We start from the raw sequence: 20,288 nt of genomic DNA on the forward strand, positions 1-20,288 counted from the left end.
CCCTGGCACCCCATCCCGCCCCTCTGTCCATGTCCCCCTGTCAATCAATCAGATTGCTTTACAATGGGTGGTTTCCTAAGCTGGGAAATCCACTCAATGCTAATCTGATGCATTCTTCACTATCTGTTCTGTGCACGAGGTATGTATGGTGTGAAAATAATACTTGTGTGCAATGTGCAATGATCAATAGGGGTAATAGAATTTTATTCCAAACTGCTTTTTTTTAAAAAAAGGAAATGGATTGTAGTTAGCATCAATTTTTTTTAAGTCAACTTCAATTCTAGGCAGTATACTGAGGTAAATAAAGGACTTCGATACTTTTCAATAAATATCATACTGTGGTGTGTGTACGTGTATAAACATTCTGATAAATTTTAAAAGCTAACAAAGGGGAAATATAAGGATAGAATCCTGCAGCAGTGTCACCGTGCCGGTTGGAACCACTGCAAGACACCAACAGCTTTACCATCATCGAGTTTGAACTTCTAGTGCAGGTAACAGTGAGCAGAACCAACAACATGGGATAAATAAAGAATCCTAGACTTAGACTCTCACAATGTAGCGATCCCCAGTAAATTAGCAGATGGGGCAATTAGCATGAGTGCTTGTTGTAACATCATGAAAAGAGAAACAAGGAGATACACTGTGACTCCAGAAAAGGTCATGGCTTTCTCCAGACTACAAAAGAATCAAACCAGAGTCCCACCACCTCGTCTGCATCAGGTGCCAACTCATAGAAAACATAAAGGGCAAAAGAGTGTGTCAGATGGCAATACGTGTGTGCAGGCAACAAAATCTGAGGGTGGGAACTCTTCACCTTGGAGGCTGAGGCTTCTCAACAGCTTTAATCCTTACAGAAAGAAAGGATGAAGTCAAACATCTGAAAGTCTGGGAGAAATGAAAGACCACAAATTCTTGTATACAGAAATGTATGGTTGGCTGTATCCAATCACCCTACATGGATAGTGTGGGTGTTTATTGGCTGAGGTGCCTGAGGAATCCCGCAGAGACCACCACTGTCTGTGTTTTGACCTGAGCAAGTGATTACATGGGTTTGGCCTTGAACACATCATTTATTTATACATTCCCTGTGATTCCCTGTGACTGTTTTATTTTACAATAAGGATATTTAAGGCAACTGTATGGAAGACTAGAAGCTGTGGATGGAAGACAGAAAGGCTGGGGGTTCCACAGTCACAGGGTTAGGATTGGGCTACAGAGATCAAAGCAACTTGAGTCTGGAATGAATTAGGTCCTAAGGAAGATTATGGATCATGTCCTGGAAACGAGGACTGCTGAGGTACAGGATGGAGGGGGAAGATCCATGACCACATCTCACAGCCTGAAGAGCCAGCATCCTTTACCCAACCGGGCTCTCCAGCCTTTCACACTTTTTCTTCAGGCTCTGGGGGAGAAGCTTCCATTAGGATCTGACTAGGCTTGAGGTGAGAGAAGTGCTCTTGAGGCCTTCATACTCTCCAATTCCAGACACTCAGGAGACAATCACCCAGCCAGAGGCACCTCTGCCTCTCCCACTCCATGATGCTTGCTCTGGCTGAAGAACAAGGCCATGATCTGCCAGACAAAGACAAGGAACCAGAGTGCTTACCTCATTGCCGGGCTGAGTCTCCACAGATGCTGGAAAGAGAGAGAATGAGATCTCAGTCAGGATCACATGTGGTTTTCCCTGGGGAGGTTGTGGCCCTCGGTGTCAGTACATGTCTTTGCTTATCCTGGACTCCCGTGGCTTTAGGAAAGCCTGTCACAGGGATGTCTGAGCACAGCCAGCCTTCCCTCCCTCCCTCAGAACTTTACAGTAAAGGAAACTGGAAGTGCAGAAGCACAGGGCAGGTGGGAAAGTTCTCTTCAGAGGTCTGCTACCTTTCTGAGCCTTGAGATGGATAACTGCCCCCACCAGGAAGACAACTAGGCCAAGCAGGAATGCTGCAGCTCCACTCAGGATCTTTCTCCAGGAATATTCAGACTGAGCCACTATGGGAAAATGAGACTTCAAGTCAGTGTGGTGCTCTCAGTACTGGACCCCACTTCTTAAAACCCCAAAGCCCAGTACTGCTCAGGGAAGAGTTAAATCTAGAAATGGAGTTGTCTCTCATCTGTCACTGATTCTGGGTGTGGTGTGTGTGTGTGTGTGTGTGTGTGTGTGTGTGTGTGTGTGTGAGCACGTATTTGGATAGATCAGAAGTCAACTTCTGGTGTCATTCCTCAGGTACTTTCCTCCTTTGCTATTCTTGCTATAGTTCAATGTCTCTCACTGACCTAGAACTCACTAAGTAGACTAGCCTGGTTAGCCTGTGAGCCCCAGGGATCTGCCTGTCTCCACCTCTCTGGCTCTGGAACTACAAGCAGGGACCACAGCACCTGGATTTTTTATATAGACTCTGAGGATCAACCTCAGGTCCTCTCAATTATACGACAAGCCGTTCATCAGCCAGGCCACTTCTTCAGGACTATCCTTGATGTATAGCTCGTGACCACGTCCCTAGAGATTAAAGAGGTAAAGGATGCTAGGTCCTAGGGTTAGAGGAAAGTTATGAGTTAACAGCCTCCTTATCTATCTCCTGGATATTTTGAGCATAGATGTCTGTCCTGTTTTCTCCTGCCCTGGCACTAGGTTTATTATATCAGGAGGACTTGCCTTGTTATCAACATGAAATGAACACAGAAGTGACAGCCCATACAGGCTAAGGCCCAGAAGTACAGAAAACTAAATAAAGCTCACTCCATGCCACAGAAACAGGTCTGGGGAGGCCGAGGTGCTCCACGAGGCAGCTGTAGACGTCTCTGAGCTGTGGGGTCATTTCCAGCATTACCGTCGTCTGGAAGGTCCAGTCTCCATTCCTAACAAAGCCAGTGGACAGGACCCCAGACCTCTTCTCCTGTCCATTCTGGAACCTCCTGATGCATATGTCCCCGGGGTAGAAGCAGGTTGTTCTGCTGCAGCAGTGGGGTCCTCTCTGGGTACACTGTCACATCCATAGGTGCTGGCAAGAGAATAAACAGCACAGCAATGACAGGAGTGTCCATAGTGACTGTGACCACCCTGAGCCATTTCTCAGTCCAGCCAAGCAGAGGCTGGAAGTGTGGGTACCCAACACCATGGACTGAGAAGCATGTGTGGATGCCCACAAGGAGGATTTAGACTCTGCTAGGTCCCCCAACAGTCACCCACTGTATCTAAGGGTAACTTACATCTCAAGATGTGGTTTTCTATATACAAATAAAAATCGTATGTTGGGTCATGGGAAGTGAAAGTGTCTAGGGTTTGACAGGGAATAATGGAGGACAGTGGAGACTGTGGGCGAGCACAGCTGAATAACAGAGGACAGTGAGGACAATAGGCAAACACAGCCGAGGTGCATGACGAACTCGCATCAAAGTGTATTTACAAAACCCAATACTACCACAAGTAATATGCTCCAGTAACAATTTACTTTAAAGGAGATGTGGAGCTGAGAGATGGCTCCAGGGTTGAGAGAATTTGCTGCTCTTGCAGAGGACAAGTTTAGTCCCCAGCATCCTCACTGGGTGTCTGGAATTGCCTGGAACTCCAGATCTAGGGTTCAATGTCTCTTCTAGATTCCACGGGCATCCACATGTGCACACTCACACACAGAGACACACACATGCACATTAAAATACAATGTTCACAACGGAGAAATGTGCTCCATGAACTGCACACAGAGTGCACTGTGGACTTAGCCCATTTGACCACTATCCCAACTTTACAATATAGAACAAGCATTCTGCCCTAAGATTTGTAATAAAAAAAAATATAGCATATATTCTTTAAAATATTATTTATTCATTGTATTTCTGTGTATATGTGCATTCCTGCATGAGTTTGTGTGCACCACACACATAGAGGTGTCATGGATGCTGGAGTGTGCCCTGGAACTAAAGTTCAAGGCAGTTGTGATCCCCGTACGGGAATAGGAAAGGAGCTCCGTTCTCTGCAGCAGTCAGGGCTCTTCACACCTGACGCATCTCTCCAGCCTCAGTGTGTCTTCCTGTTCCTGACTTCTTACAATTTTGTGTGTGCTTACCTTTGCTTTGACTTTTTTCATTTAACTTTAAGTTTGTGTGTGTGTGTGTGTGTGTGTGTGTGTGTGTGTATCTACAAGAGCACCATGTGTGTGCTGTGCCCTCAGAGGTCAGAAGAGGGCATCAGATTCCCTGCAGCTGGAGTTACAGATGGCTGTGAGCCACCTTGTGGGTGCTGGGATCTGAACTTGTGTCCTCAGCAAGAGCAGCCAGTGCTCTTCTCTGCTGAGCCGGCTCTCCGCCCCTCACCTCTGCTTTGATTTCTGTCTGTAGCTTTTCCTTTCTATTACTGAGTAGAGGTCTGCTGTAAGAACTGACCACAGCTTCTCCACACCACGCTCTCCCACAGAGCTGCAGGTTGTACAGGGAACTTCACGGATGCAGCTTTTGTGAGTCATTGTCAGGTGGGGGTGGGCATTGTGTGTGTGTGGCTGCCTCTGGGTCACCATGTGCCTGTATGTAACTCCTATCCCATGATCCTGTCCATAATTCCAGTAAACTCACTGCTTCCCCAAGCTAGACCTGGGCAGAATTGTCTCATAAGTATATTGTCTGGGTCCTGTCAGGGTGAGCAGTGTCAGTCTCTGCAGGAACTCAAACAACATATAATAAATGTGTGTGAGCATCCCCCAGGCAAAGATAGAGAAAGAAAAGAGGGAACTCACTAGCTGGAGTTACTGGGCCTCCTCCTTACAACCCATCGGGACTAAGGACATGAAGCCGGTGGGAAGATGTACAGAGAGAAGTGCTGGTTCTGCTTGTGCAACCATGGGGTGAACTGGCATGGCCACAGCCCCAGGGGCAGATGGGAACTCAGTCCAGGCAGAGGACACAGTGACTCCCCTTCCTCAGACAAGCCTCGGCTTGCTCTTAAGGCTCCCAGCTGTGGCCAACTCAGCCTGATTGTCCAGGATCATCTCTCTACTTAACATCATCTGGTGATAGAATTAATCACACCCACAAAATACCTCCACAGACACAGGGGTATTTGGTTTCATAACAAGGGACTATAAGTTAGACCTTCAAATACAGTCACTACATTATTTAAAGGGAATTTTCCCTTATTCCACCAACAAGTGGGTAGAAGTAGACACACTCTGTGATTACCTTAATACATTTGCCTAGAAGGAGGCAAGCCCTCAGTGAGGCTAAAGCCAGAGCCAGCACCTACTTCATTGTGTCCAGGCAGGTGCTGGGGTGTCCCATCCCACCCCTCACAGTCTCCACCTCTGTGAAGGACAAAGGCTTGCACACTCATCTCAGGACAAAGGAGCTGGTCCCAAATGTCTAGAAGCTTGTAGCCTCCACAGAGTGCAGAAAAGTCAATAGAACCCACAATCGTTGCCAAGACTTAATCCTCAGACTCACACACTCATCTGAAATAGTCACAGAAGAGAACAAAAAAAAATGTGTAAAATCCAGTAGTTTGGGGAAGAAAGATACTTTTCTAAGTTACAAAAATTCCCTTCAACATTTCACTGAATGTTCTCACATTAAAAACTATATTAAGAATAATTGAGCTAGCCAGAACTTTCTTGTGTGTTCAGTGTCCCTAAACACCCTTTAAACATGGTCAGGCAGCATCAACACACAGAGAACAAATATTACTCAAAAGAAAAGAAACCTGGATAAGACACTGGGAAGTCCTGAAGGTACCCACAGGTCCTGCATTCCTACTGAAAACATCAGGTGTTCTTCCCAGAGCAAGGAGCCTCTACACCTGGGCTCATACAAACAGAAAGAGCAAATAAATTGACTGGCCACTGTCTTTGGGACACTTTGGAGAGGTGGATCCACTCACAATTTGGAGTATTCTGTACACACTTATGGTAAGAAATAAAGAAAAAAACAGTTAACTCCTGATGCATGAAAGCCCGAGAAAGTAGTTGGGTGTCGAGGTTGGAGAAGCACCAGGAAGGGAATAAATTCAGGAGAGACTTTCTGGACAGTGCAGCCCAGACAGATATGAAGAACAGTATTATTGTGGCTGAGTTCATCTGTCCATGAAACTTTTCAGAAATCCCCTCCTCTCTTGCCATGTGCGCACATAAGCACAAGACAGAGTCTGACTCGGAACCCCCATCTTCCCAGGCATTCCCTCAGTCCTCTCTGATCAGAGCCTGCAGCAGGTCCAAGGAGTTCTCTATCCTCTTCCAGGCCTCTGAATACAAAGTCTGCAGCTGGCAACAGTGACGTCATCACAAAGGAATTTTCTGATTGGGTCAGGCGAGTTTGGTTTGGGTGTGTGATCTCCTTGGCTGGATCCTCACAATCTCTTGAAGACTCAGGAATGCAGCTGCAGAGATCACCCAGAGGACAGGATGCCACTCAGCAGAGCTCTGATTCTGGGGGTCCTCGCCCTGACCACCGTGCTCAGCCGCTGTGGAGGTGAAGACAACATTGTGGGTGAGTTTTGCAGCTGAGGGACTCCTGGAGCCGGGCAATGGGAAATCCACAGAAGAGGGACATACAAATTGTCAATATTAAGCAATCTAACAAGTGTGTGATCTCTTCTTCTTGAGACTCTGGTTGGTGAGCACAGCTCATGATCCACCAAGCCATAGTTCTACCAGTGGACCCAGTGAGGGAAGGATGGAGGGCTCTGTGACAGGCGGGCTTGTCTCAGAACTTGGGGGTGTTTCCACGAATGAATGATTATCATTACTTAAAATCTGTTTTTAGTAACTAGCATTACTCTAAAATTTCTGTGAGTCTCTGAAGCCTTTGTACCTGTAGTGTATTCTAAGGAAAACATTTCTGTGAATCATGTACACAAATATACAGACAATGCTCCCCTATGGGGTTTACACACACCCTTTTCAAGCCAGGGGCTGGCTCTGGTGGGAAGTCAGAAGATCATCATTTTACCAGACAGTCTTAATGACTTTGGATTTCCTCATGTGTCACCTCACAAGTGACAAGTTAAGTAAATATGTAGGTGTGCTTTTAAAAATAGTGAAAACAAAGCTGGGTGGGCCTTGCACTGTGTGCTAGTAACTGCGTGCTTAGGTGCTGAAGCAGGAGGATCATGAGTTCAAGGATAGCCTGAGCCCATAGTGAGATCATGTCTCAGAAAAGTATCCATTCATTAGTGAATTCCTATAAATGCCACTTTTCTTCTTTGTTTCCATTATAGATACAATTGAGTATTTTTATAACAAAGTAAGGAATGTGAGCTGCCTGTTTTACAGACCACTTATACCCCCTGAAGTTCTATGACAACACCCCAGGCAAGCACTCGCTACAGCAGCCTGTGGCCCTCTGCCTGGGTTGCCCACCTCCCTCCACACTCTGCCGACATTCCTCATCCTCTCTCAGATTCCTCCTTAACTCCACGCTGTGTTACAGACATGAAAAGAAGCTGTGTAAAACAGCAGTTGAAAAGTCAAGTGTTTAAAACAGGAAGTGAAAGGGGTTGAGTGTCCTTGTGCAACATGGCTGCTCTCTTTCCAGCTTTGTTGGGAGGTGGAAGTCTCACCTGCTTCTCCAGGGAGCGGTGGTTTCTCTGTCTCCAATTTCTTCAGTGTCACACTAGGGTGCCCCAATCCAGTGTGAGCAGGCACAGTGGGCAAGGTTCTGAGGAACCACAGAACTGAAGGGCTATGTGAAAAGATTCTCACTTCTTTTTAATTTAGAAGAAAACCCACAAGTTTCAAGTCTAAGAAAATGCTTTGACTTTAATTTAGCCTATATTATATTTTCTTATATATAGAATATGACTTTTAACATTTTCATCAAGGAAGGCTCCAAAGCTAAATGCATGGGGCACACAGGTCGAAGCACAGCCCAGGTCATCACTGACCCTGACTTTCACATGGGTCTGACACCTGTCCATCATTCCCAAAGTCTCCGTGGGCCTCAAAACTAACAGTCATCACTCAATACTCACTTTGTCAAGCATTTGCTCAATCAACAAGTCGGTGCTGAAGCATATAAACCTGCTGCCTGCCCCGAGGGTGTTGGTAGATTATCGAGGGAAACAGATCAAGGTCAGGAAGCAGAAAGGCCTGTGTGGAATGGATTCAGCTGAGGCCAACACTGTACCAGCAGGGGGCAGTGCAGAGTCCTCAGCAGCACCTGAGGCCCAGGACAAGCACCCGCTGAAGTGAACGCTGTATACATCCACAGTTGGAAAAGACGTCGAGAAGGTTTATTAATAATGGATAAAGGAGCTTTGAGGGAGAGGTGTGGTGTGTTATCGGCTGATAATAACAACCAAGATGGCCGCACTGGGAAGGGAAGGACCAGAGGAGCAGTCAAACATGTATAGACAGACAGACAAAGGGGGTTGGGGGGCGGGTCATAGTGCAGTTGGAAGCCTATTAAGTAAAACTCAGCAGAAACCTTCAGAGTAGAGGAGGGTTTCTGCAAACAGAAAAATGACAACAGCAACAACAACCTTCATTTCTGTGAGAAACAGAGACCCCTGCCATCACCAGGACCATGAGAGGATGGGGTAGTTAGTTTTGATTGACAGTCGCTGTGCAGAACTGACTGTAACTTACCCACAGCCCCTCACAGCACCTCACATGCATTCTGTCAACTGACCTCACATTCATCAAGCCTGGTGACTGCGGAGGCCAGGCCTGGCTGCCCAGTTATCCCTTGAACAGCACTACATCTGACACTTGCTAGAAGTCAATAAATGAAGAAGGAAGAAAAGATTTATAAAAAAAAAGTAAATAGTAGATCCATGCCTTGCTGATGTTTACTTGATGATGATGTCTACTTGGCGTCCTTTGGGTTCACCTGTCCACACTGGCGGCCATTCTCCTCGGCAGCTCACACATGCTCACTGTCAGAGGAAAATGCTTTACTTCACAGTGAATGTACAAGTGAACATCGGTGAAGATTTAGAAATACATAAGAGGTGAGGGTTAACAGAAGCACAGAATCCAATAAAGTCTCTGTTTCTTTTACTCCAGAAGAAATCAGAAGACTGTCCTCTGGATCTCCAGTTAATGCAGGAACTTCAGACAGAACAGTTCCCACATACTTTGTCATGATGTCACTGTTCTCTTATAGAAGATTCTATATACTTTTCCTGTGTTAAAACGGAAGAAAATTCGTTGTATGAAAAATGCTCTTTTTGTGAAGGAAAGTAAAATGTAATATATTATTAACTGATAGAAGATCAATGAGATACAAAACTGAATAAGGGAAGGAAATACACCGACTGAATCTTTGAAAAGAAAGCTTTCTCCCTCTATTCAGCTGTAAGCTACTTGGCTTGAGATATCTGTGTACCAGACACTAGACGAGGCAGTCAGGATGGCAGAAATCAAACCCATGACATTCCACTGTGATGTTCCACATGTCACAGAGGGAAAGACTGGATTGTAACCCACACCAAGAGCAGGAGGGAGGAGCACATGGTGGAAATAAACCACAAAAATGAAGTTCGTGGTATTTTTTAAAGCATTTTCTATCAGTTTGTTTAATAACATTCTTTTTTCTTCCTGTTTTGCATTTTTCCACTGTCCACCTAACTTCATCAGCCGACCACGTAGGCAACTACGGTATAATTGTCTATCAGTCTTATGGACCCAGTGGCCAGTTCACATTTGAATTTGATGGTGATGAGTTGTTCTATGTGGACTTGGATAAGAAAGAGACTGTCTGGAGGATTCCTGAGTTTGGACAAGTGAGAAGCTTTGATCCTCAACATGCACTGCAAAACATAGCTATATTAAAACACAACTTGGACATCCTGATTAAGAGGTCAAATTCAGCTCCAGCTACCAACAGTAAGTGCAAACCACCCTTCTCCACCCTCCCCTCCCTGGGGTTGGTGGTTGGATATGATCCATGTATAAATGGTTCTATAAAATCCTCTCTTTGCCAAGGAGCACCCAGATCTCATGGTTGGATACTCAACCTCTCTTTTCTTAAAAAAAAAAAAATCACACATTTCCTGTAACATATCACTCACTGTTCCCATAATACACTCCTTGAATCTTTAGAAAAAGCACTGAGAGACATCCTACCTCACACCCTAGAGAGAGGATACAGGGAGAAAGTGGATTCAGTGCACATTAGCTCCATGCAGAAGGGACGATCAGGCTCTTTGTGTGTGAGTCTTGTCAGGAGGGCTCCCTCACCAGACAGTGCAGAGCTTCAGGGAGAGACGCTCCCGTCAGCCTCTAACATCCTGACCATCTCCTTTGCAGAGGCTCCTGAGGTGACCGTGTTCCCCAAGTCCCCTGTGCTGCTGGGTCAGCCCAACACCCTCATCTGCTTTGTGGACAACATCTTCCCTCCTGTGATCAACATCACATGGTTGAGAAAAAGCAAGTCAGTCACAGAAGGCGTTTATGAGACCAGTTTCCTCACCAACCCCGACCATTCCTTCCACAAGATGTCCTACCTCAGCTTCATCCCTTCTGACGATGAAGTTTATGACTGCAAGGTGGAACAGTGGGGCCTGGACCAGCCGGTTCTGAAACACTGGGGTGTGTATGAGCTCTGCCCACCTCTGACACTTTCTAGTTCATTGTCATCTCTAGAACAGCATGTCTTCTGGCTCTCCAGAGACACAGCAGGAGAGTCATCACAAGTTTAAGACAATTTTCCAATTTTAAAGTGTTTCTAAGGCTAGATTTCAAGGTCTTCCATAAGCCCAGCCCACAAAGTCTATGTAGATTAACTTTCCCCTTCACCCTGGCCCTATCATACACATACATGAATATGCTGTCTTTTGACTTCAAAACTTGTCTTTCTCAGAACCTGAAGTTCCAGCCCCCATGTCAGAGCTGACAGAGACTGTGGTCTGTGCCCTGGGGTTGTCTGTGGGCCTCGTGGGCATCGTGGTGGGCACCATCTTACTCATGAAAGGCCTGCGATTAGGTGGCACATCCAGACACCCAGGGCCCTTATAAGTCACACCCTGGAAAGGAAGGTAAGGGTCTGCGTTTGTGGGAGATGAAGCTAACACACAGGGGAAGCAAGGGAAGGGAAGACATGAAAATGTGGTTGGGACATGGCTGGAGAACTGTGCTGTGACATTATCACAGCTCAGGAGCCTCTGGAACCCATCTGTCTCCTGTCTGTTTTGTGGCAGGCATGTGGCCCTCTCCAGGGAGGAAGTGGTGTACTGGGTGACCCAGAGCAGTGTGTCTTCCAGCCCAATACATCATCATCTTTGTCTTCCCCAAGTGTCCTCCATCTGTCTTTTCCCTTGGCCCTAAGTCTGTCCCTGGTCACAGCTCACATATCTTGGAATTCTCCCCTGATGTGAGTTTTGTTTTCTGGCATCTTCCAAATTGTATGTACTGTAGACTCTCTCAGAACCCCTGATTAATAGCTCCACAAAACCAACAAATCTCCTGTTATATGTTGTCTACTGGTTTTTGTTTGGTTTTGCTTTTCCTGTCTTTCATTTTGGAGCTTACTGGAGCCAGGCTCATGTAATCTAGTCTTCAGTGTCACAGGAACGACCAAATACAGTCCAGAATGCTTGGGTAACTTAACTGAGGTTGAACATTCTCTCTTCATTTTGTTCCCAGCCCTGACCACTCTCTTCTGTCTACAGTCAGGTTCAGGGAGGTATGGTATAAAATCTGCCTCAATGTATACTTGTTGTGATAAAACACCAAGGCACAGGGTGCACATGAGTAATTCCAGCACTCCAGAGACAAAACAGGAGAGTTCTCACAAGTTTAAGGCCAACCTGGTCTGCCCAAGGCAAGCTGGAGCTATAGAGAAAGGTCCTGTCTAAAAAATTAGAGACAGAAAAGAAAAGGAAAAAAGAACTACACTTATTTTAAGAAAGCTCTAATGAAAAGAACTTTGAATCTCAAAAGTGAATAAAAGTTTTAAGAAATGTTATCCTAAACTCAAAATTGTTCTCAAAACATATGGACTCATCAAACCTCTTGGTGTGTCTCTGAGGTAACTTCCAGAGACAAATATGTGAAGTGGCAAAAGCCCACCTGAATATAGGCAGCAGCATCTTGTGGGCTGGGACAAAGAAAAAGTAAGCTAGCCCTCACCTTTATCTGCATCCTGACTGTAGATGCAATGTAACCAAACACCTCATGTTCCCCTTGCCTACCCCAGCATCATGGACTGTGTTCCCTCAAACTGTGGGCCAAAGTAAATCCTTTTCTCTTCCTCCCTTACCCTCCCTCCATAAGATGCTCCTCGTTCTGTGTCTGTCACAGCAGCAAGAGAACTAACTCCTGTAGTAACAGAGTTCATTCTCAGAGCTGAGATGACAGGATCCTATAGGTCCACAGCTGGATATGTAGCCCTTCACTAACCAAAACTTTGCCATGTGGTACACGGCTATGGCTATATTTTAGATTATGATAAAATATACAGATAATTATTAAAATAATATGTGGTAGAGAAAGCTTTAAGTTTGTGATGGTGACAAGGCACATGCCCTTGGTCCTCACAACAAGATGATAAAAATCCTTAAAGCAAGAAAGGAAATGAATATCTGTAGACTTAGATTTTTCAAAACCTACTTTAATAGAGGTTCTTACATGCCTTAACCTCCCTTCTATCCCTCCACCACCAGAGGCAGTGGAAAAGAAAGGTTAATAGAGCAAAGGAGGATGTGGACCTGCTTAAAAATAGTTCTTTGGAGCAAATCCAATCTTCATAGTCAGGATATCACACAAATCAGCAATGGCAGTTCAATCCAAAAGAAACCTCAGGCAGCAAGAAGCCACCAGAATATCATGAGAAATTCTTTGATGCTTTTTTCTCTACTAAGTCACAACAAATGACTATCAGTGAAGAAGGCAAAGCTAACCAATGCCACACAATGTCATCAGGATCAGCAAAGCCCAACAGAGACCAGCAGAGAGTGGAAAACCAAACCAATGACACACAGCATCATCCACTGTCTGTTGGATTATATTTATATCCTTTCCAAACATCACGTGTTCTCTCAAGCATCTGCTCTAGTGAAACATCGCATGCCCTTTTCTAGGCAGCTTCCAGAAGGACACATGTCTAATTCTCAACAAAACACCCCCCATGTGGAGATCTGAATAGTGCCGCGCCCTTAAGATGGCGCCGGTCTCCGCCTTCCGCCATCCCGATGGCGAGTGCTCTTAGGAGTAAACAAGTCCTTATTTGGCTGTGGCTGGTGGTCTGGCTTGCTTCTGTGTATGTGGACCTATCTGCTTTTGCCATGTGGCTTGCTGGGGTAGGCTGTTCCTAGAGTACTTAAGCCTGGGAGGCGCTTCCCCCGGGGTCAGAAGATTGTTCAAGGTTCTTGAATAAACTGCTTAGAGAAGAGCTCATGTGCGGCGTCATCCTTGCTGGTCGAGTGTGGGCGAGACAAGTGGTGGCCCGTACGGGGAAGCCAAAGCTCAGAACTTCAAGCAGTCAGGGTGGTACACCAGTAAGTTCTCAGGTTACGTTAGGACATAGGAAGGCCCTCGGTAAAAGAGGCGATAAAGTTTCCGGGTAGGAACAATAAAGTTCCCAGGTAAGTGGGACAAGAGAAAGTTCCCGGGTAAGTGGGACAAGAGTAAGTTCCCGAGGTGAGTTGGGACAATAAAGTCCACGGAGCGTGGCCATTTTGCTCTTCTCTGTAGACAAAGAGAGAGCGGACAAGTTTGCGGTGTAGTGAACCAAAAGTGAAAGGCACGGCATCTCGAAAGTATACTTTTGGGGTGGAATTTAGTTATGGGCGCTTCTCAGTCACACCCAATTTTTTTGGCTCTTCAAGAGCTGCTTTTGTCAAGGAGTTTAAAGATAAAAAAGCTCAACTCTGTTAAGATTTTTAAATGAGTGTGATACCGTGGCTCCGTGGTTCACGGTATCAGGAAATCTTACAGTATCCTGCTGGGACAAGCTCGGCAGAGACCTAGACTTTGCTCAGGAACAGGGAACTTTGCAAAAAGGGGTGAGACCTATCTGGAAGTTAGTGAGAAGCTGTTAGGAAGATCAGAAATGCTGTAAGGTAGTCGAAGAGGAACAAACAGCCTTAGAAATGTTGCAGGAACAGAGATCAGAGAGGGCTCCAAGTGAGAAGAGAGGTAAGAAAAGGGAGCCGTTGTACCCTAGTCTTGAGGACTCAGAGTCCACGGACTCAGAAGGAGAGTTACATGCCCTAATAGAACAGCTAGAGAGGACAACTGTGAGGAAGAGGGAAAAGAAAAAAGAGAAGGAGAAACCCCCGTTGGCAGCAAGCGGCGGATCGGAGGCTACCATTAAGACACCCTCAGTTCCTCCATCTTATCTTGAAGCTGCACAGGCTACTCTGCCTACTCAGCCTGCTCCACCCTCCCATGCAGGGAGATCATTTTGTCCAGGGATATGGCCCCAGGTCAGAACTGAGTTACAGTTTGCCTACCCTGTTTACCAAGACCCGCAGGGAAACAGGTATTAAGAACCACTTGATTTTAAAGTAGTAAAATCTCTTGCGGAGTCGGTCCGAACATAAGGGATTATTGCATCTTTCACCCTGGCCCAAGTAGAAGCTCTTAGCAGACACTGTATGACACCTAGCGATTGGAGTGGACTAGCCCGTGCCTGTTTGAGTCCAGGACAATATTTAGACTGGAAGGCATTCTTGATTGAGAATGCAACTGAACAAGCAGCCGCTAACCAGAGAAATGTTACTCCGGCCTGGGACAGGGATATGTTGCTCGGACAGGGCAGATTTGCCAATCAACAGACGGGCTACCTGGTCCAGGTCTATGAGCAGATTAATCAGATATCTACAAGAGCGTGAAAGTTGTTGCCAAACAAAGGGGAAGTAAGTGACAATCTGACCAAGATCTTGCAGGGCCCCATGGAGCCCTTCTCAGACTTTGAGGAAGCCGCAGGGAGGATTTTTGGTGATCCCGATACAGCCATGCCACTCATTAAACAGCTAGTCTATGAACAATGTACAAAGGAGTGTAGAGCCACAATTACACTTTATAAGAACAAAGGCCTTGAAACATAGATGAAGGTGTGTAGAGAGCTCGGGGGACCCCTGACCAACACAGGGTTAGCAGCTGCAGTGATGAAGCTGACACAGAAGAAAGAGAATAATTCAGGGGCATGCTTCAAGTGTGGAAAGTTAGGACACCTGAAAAGACAGTATCCAGAGAAAAGAACTAGAGATTATGGCAAAGGAAGAAGTGGCCAACGCCCTAAGCAACCAGGCCTCTGCCCAAAGTGTAAAAGACATGGGGTTTAAGTTAAGCAATGAATATTCTGTTTCTGCCCAGCGCATGATGCAAGATATGGGTTATGCTCCAGGCTTTGGAATAGGGAAGTGTCTGCAAGGGCATAGGAATCCTATATCTGCTCAACAGAGACAAAAGAGACAGGGCCTGGGTTTTTCCTAGGGGCCGCTGAAGAAGGCATTCCCATAACATGGAAGATGGAGGAACCAGTGTGGGTTCCTCAGTGGCCACTTTCCTCTGAAAAGCTATGCGCTGCCAAAGAGTTGGTGGCTGAACAGATATCCTTAAAGCATGTAAGACCATCTGTTTCTCCCTGGAATACACCTATTTTTGTTATCAGAAAGAAATCAGGGAAATGGAGGTTGCTGCATGAACTGTGTGCTATTAATCAACAAATGCAGATCATGGGCCCAGTACAGCGAGGGTTGCTGCTTTTATCATCTTTGCCAGCCTCCTGGCCTATAATAGTAATAGATATTAAGGACTGTTTTTTCTCCATCCCCTTGTGTGCCAAGGATAGTGAAATGTTTGTATTCACCATTCCATCATGTAATCATAAAGAACCTGATCAGAGATTTGAATGGTTGGTCTTGCCTCAGGGCATGGCAAATAGCCCTACTATGTGTCAACTCTATGTAGGTGAGGCCATCGACCCTCTGAGAAGAAAGTTTCCAGCTTTGAGATGTGTTCACTATGTAGATGATATCTTGCTAGCAGCTAAAAGTGAGCAAGTTTTAGATCTAGCCTACGGAGAACTGATTAAGTTACTGGAGAGGAGAGGATTGTTTATCGCCCCTGAAAAGGTTCAAAAAGAGAGCATTATCAATTACCTAAGAGCATGTATTGGACCTGTAAGTATTTCTCCTCAAAATATTGAGTTGAGGAAAGATAATTTGAAGACCTTAAATGATTTTCAAAAGTTATTAGAGGATATTAATTGGATAAAAAGCTATTTAAAGTTGCCAAATTATGAATTAAAGCCCCTATATAATATTTTGATAGGTGATTCAACACTTGATTCCCCTAAGCAATTGACAGCAGAGGCTAGAGTAGCTTTACAAAAGGTTGAGGAGAGACTTCAGAGTGCCTTTCTACAACGATGGCAAGACCATCAGCCTACTCTTTTATGCATCTTTGCCACTGCCTATCAACCTACAGGATTATTGTGGCAGGAAGGGCCATTGTTATGGATATATCCTAAAATTTCACCTGCTAAATCAGTGGAGCATTATCCAACGGCCTTTGCAACACTTGCCCTGAATGGCATACAACAGTGTGTGCGATTTTTGGGGTCTCCCCTACTTCTATCATAGTACCCTATTCTAGTCATCAGCTTAAGATCTTATGCGGTACTATTGATGATTGGGCTATTTTGCAATGCAGTTTTTCAGGTCAATTCGATAATCACTATCCCCAGCACCCGTTGTTGTCCTTTTTTAGGGAGCATCCCGTGATTTTTCCAAAAGTAACTTCAATGGGCCCCATAAAGGGTGCTCCCAATGTGTTTACAGATGGTTCAAAAACAGGCTGTGGAGCCTATATGGTGGAAAAACAAGAACCGGTGCTGTGTCAGTTTTCACCAGGATCCCCTCAGATTGTAGAATTGGAAATAGTTGTGGAAGTGCTTAAGAATTGCACATTTGCATTTAATTTGATTTCAGACTCTGCCTATGAAGTAAATGTTGTTAAGAACTTAGAAGCTGCGGGCGCTATAAAATCTAGCAGTAAGGTTTTTCATTTGCTGCATGACCTTCAGCAGTTGATTTGGCAAAGGAGACAGACCTTTCACATTCAACACATCAGAGCACACACAGGTCTGCCAGGCCCATTGAGTAAGGGTAATGATACTGTGGACCGATGGACCAGAGTGGAGTGTGTTTTCCTAAGTACAGCTCTGGAACAGGCTCGACAGTTTCACCAAACCTTTCATGTCAAGTCAAAAACCCTACAACAAAAATTCCACTTGTCTAGAGCGGACGCTCAACAAGTGGTTTTGGACTGCCCTCAATGTATTATCCATCATCATCCTCCTAACATTGGAGTCAACCCTAGAGGCTTGTTGCCTCTTAAACTTTGACAGATAGATGTTACACATATCTCTGAATTTGGAACTTTAAAATATGTACATGTGTCAGTTGACACCTGTTCAGGTGTCATACATGTTACACCTCTGAGTGGAGAAAAGGCTCACAATGTTGTCACACATTGCTTGGAAGCCTGGGCTGCATGGGGAAAACCACACCAGCTTAAAACCGACAATGGACCAGCCTATACGGCCCAAACTTTCATTAGTTTCTACAAACAGATAGAGGTACAGGTCTCCCATAGACTACCGTATAATCCTCAAAGACAAGACGTCGTGGAGCGTGCCCACCACACCTTAAAAGAGTGTCTACAAAAACAAAATGGGGGAATAGGCCAAGGCCGGACCCCTAAAGAAAGAATATCATTAGCTCTATTTACCCTTAATTTTTAAAATTTGGATGTTCATGGCCGCTCGGCAGCGGACAGACATCAGGACTTACATGGTCCATCTAAAGGCATGGTGAAATGGAGGGATATCCTGACAGGCTCCTGGTGAGGGCCTGATCCCGTGCTGACATGGGCATGAGGATCTGTTTGTGTTTTTCCTCAGGACCAACAGGATCCAGTGTAGGTGCCTGAGCGCCTGGTGCGGAAGGTTCGCCATGAAGACCCTCCTGAGGCTCGCAATGATGATGGTGACAGTGACATCAGGGTTAGCAGAGCCGAGATGGGGGATCCTATCGGTATTCCCAAAACCGATGCTGGTGATGTACAATGCACAAGTGTTCCCTAGCTTGTTTAACACCAATAGAAGCTTGGGAATGGCTTACTTACCCTATGATAGCACATTTAGTAGCATAGAAAGTAATAGAAGCCTAAAACTACAGGGCAGTCTGTGTTTTTACATGGTTAGAAATTTATCAGATACAATTGACTGCATTAAGGAGGTACAGCTTGTTGTGACAGGGAAGGTCTGTAGCAGGATGGAAGGTTACAGCAGTCCACCATCAGGAAGCAGAGAGAGGTGAATGTCCAAGCCCCTCTTGCTTTTACTTTGGTTTTTCCCATTTATGACCTCAGCCCATTTAGGGTGAGTTTTCCCACCTCAGTTGAATCTAGAAAGTCTTCACAGATACGCCTAGAGATGTATCTCCAAACTGACCATCAACATACACCCAGGGGCTCCATGGGGCTGATGTAACTATGCCATGCCAAGGCTCTAAAAATTCATTTCCCTGGTAACAGGGATGACCACAGGGGCAGCTGTTTGTATCCATGTACATGATAATGTTTTCCAGCATTGTATCTGCTACCCAGGTCTGGTCAAGAAGGATTTCCCACAAAATTGTCTAAACATTGGTGGACATAGAACAGTGTCAGAAATACACATAGTGATAAAATTTGAGGTAACAGGAGAGATACAGAAAACAGATGCAAAAGAAACTTTATAGAGGAGAAAAAAATGACAGAGGAGTAGACAGAGGAAAACGCAGAGAAAAGGCTCAGGGCAGGGAATCAGACAAAGATGGGGTGAGTACAGCACAGGGTGTGTGCACACACAGGAAATGCAATGAAGGGAGACAGGGTTGATAGAGGGACAGCTGAGGGAGGTGACTGTCTCATCAGTTATGTGTCTAGTCACCTCTGAAACCAACCCCAGCTTCTTTACAACATCAACAAAAGATTAAATTGGAGTTTTATCATTTGCCAACACTAAAAGTGCTTTTGTTTGAAAGACTGTAATTCTTCAAAAGTGAAGGTGAGCCTCAGTCAGTCACTGTACCTCACAGGACACACGGGATACACTGTGGAGAGGTCACAGTGTTCATGCCCAACTGTACTGCCATGTTTACTTTCCCTGTCCTCGCCAGCCTGAAGGAGGCTGGGGTGAGAACAGCGCACTGAACAGCAAATGTCCTGGCCATGAGGATGTGACAGCTGGCGCCTGCCTCCTCTGCCCGCCCTGACATGAAGCCCAAGGTGCCCCTGGTCACCTTTGTAGTAAAAACTGCTACTTCCAGCTACAGTTTAACCTGGTTACTTAGTCCCACATGACCCCACCCACCCCACTCAGTTACAGAAATTCAGGATACAAATAACTCAGAGAATGTTTAATTATGAAAATGAGGTGAATGGTTTCAATACATCTCTTTAGCACCCTGTGTGGGACAGCGGAGGCAGAAAGCCTGGAGTGTTACAGTAAATGGATGGTGTCTCTGGAATCAGTCCAGGGCAGAGCTGCCAACAAAGACTTGGGACCTTGGGGATCACAAGAGCTGAGCTGGGTACACTGGCACCATGCTAGACTCTGAATCCAAGAGCGGCAGGCTGATACACATGGAATTTGGAGCAGGCACCTGCAGGCCTTACAGTGTGAGACAGTCAACTCATTCAAAACGCTCTGAGTCACTGTAGAAGTCCTGTGGGAGAGAGAGATGAGTCACAGAAGGAAGAGAGGGATCAGTCACTGGAGTTCCCTGGAGATGCCTGAATCTTCTGAATCTCAATCTAACTCTCTAGACACAGACAGCTGGTGTCCCGGCCATGCCACCTCCCCATTGCCTGTGCAAAGGAGAAAGCAGCTAAAGGGGGGAGGGGGGACACAGAGCCTCACAAGACACAAACGTGTGGGAAGGGGAAGAGAAGCCACCACCCTCCCAGGGAATATGGAGGATCCGATCTTTGGGTAGGTTGGAGGGATCCGTGTACTCTGCAGGACTGTCAGCCTCTCCCTGACACTGTCACTGTCCACGGTCACAGTCTCCATGTGGGGCACAGAGCAGGCAACATCTTGGTGTCTACACCCATGGCTCAGGGTCCACTCAAGACACCACTCAAGTGATGGTGGTAAAGTCCTGCTGGGGACGAAGCCCGGGAGCTTCCTAAGGACACTGGCTGTGACATCAACTGTGACCCTCTCAACCCCACAGCACAGACAGACTGTGAACCAGGACTGTGCCAGACACAGCTGCCTCACATCTTCCCTCCCACCCTCACCCCTGCACCACCCTTCCCTCACACCCTCACCCCTGCACCACCCTTCTCCCACACCCTCACCCCTGC

General features: G+C 45.9%; 2 protein-coding genes across 8 annotated transcripts in view; one reads left to right on the plus strand and one right to left on the minus strand.

Moving 5' to 3' along the window:
* Positions 1-6,343: 6,343 nt before the first annotated feature.
* LOC114638138 (H-2 class II histocompatibility antigen, A-B alpha chain-like) lies at positions 6,344-18,944 on the plus strand. 4 transcript variants are annotated; one of them, XM_028786524.1, is made up of 5 exons: positions 6,344-6,468; positions 9,561-9,809; positions 10,233-10,514; positions 10,786-10,960; positions 17,836-18,944. In XM_028786524.1, the coding sequence occupies exons 1-4, from the start codon at positions 6,384-6,386 to the stop codon at positions 10,938-10,940; spliced, it is 771 nt and encodes a 256-aa protein (XP_028642357.1). In that variant the 5' UTR covers positions 6,344-6,383; the 3' UTR covers positions 10,941-10,960; positions 17,836-18,944. The 4 variants fall into 4 exon arrangements, with proteins under 4 accessions (XP_028642357.1, XP_028642356.1, XP_028642358.1 ...); XM_028786523.1 differs by lacking the exon at positions 17,836-18,944 and adding an exon at positions 11,123-13,319; XM_028786525.1 differs by lacking the exon at positions 17,836-18,944 and adding an exon at positions 12,587-12,636.
* A 371-nt stretch (positions 18,945-19,315) lies between these two features.
* LOC114638137 (H-2 class II histocompatibility antigen, A beta chain-like) overlaps positions 19,316-20,288 on the minus strand; it is a 9,574-nt gene continuing 8,601 nt past the window's right edge. For 3 of the 4 annotated variants that reach the window (XM_028786520.1, XM_028786517.1, XM_028786521.1), the window contains one exon: positions 19,316-19,645. The gene's annotated coding sequence lies outside the window, so the exon portion shown is untranslated. Of the gene's footprint in view, positions 20,081-20,288 lie in introns of all 4 variants that reach the window. The other variant, XM_028786519.1, reaches the window with a different exon arrangement.

This window comes from Grammomys surdaster, unplaced genomic scaffold, assembly GCF_004785775.1.
Source record: "Grammomys surdaster isolate TR1022 unplaced genomic scaffold, NIH_TR_1.0 125504, whole genome shotgun sequence".
NCBI classification, from domain to species: Eukaryota; Metazoa; Chordata; class Mammalia; order Rodentia; family Muridae; genus Grammomys; species Grammomys surdaster.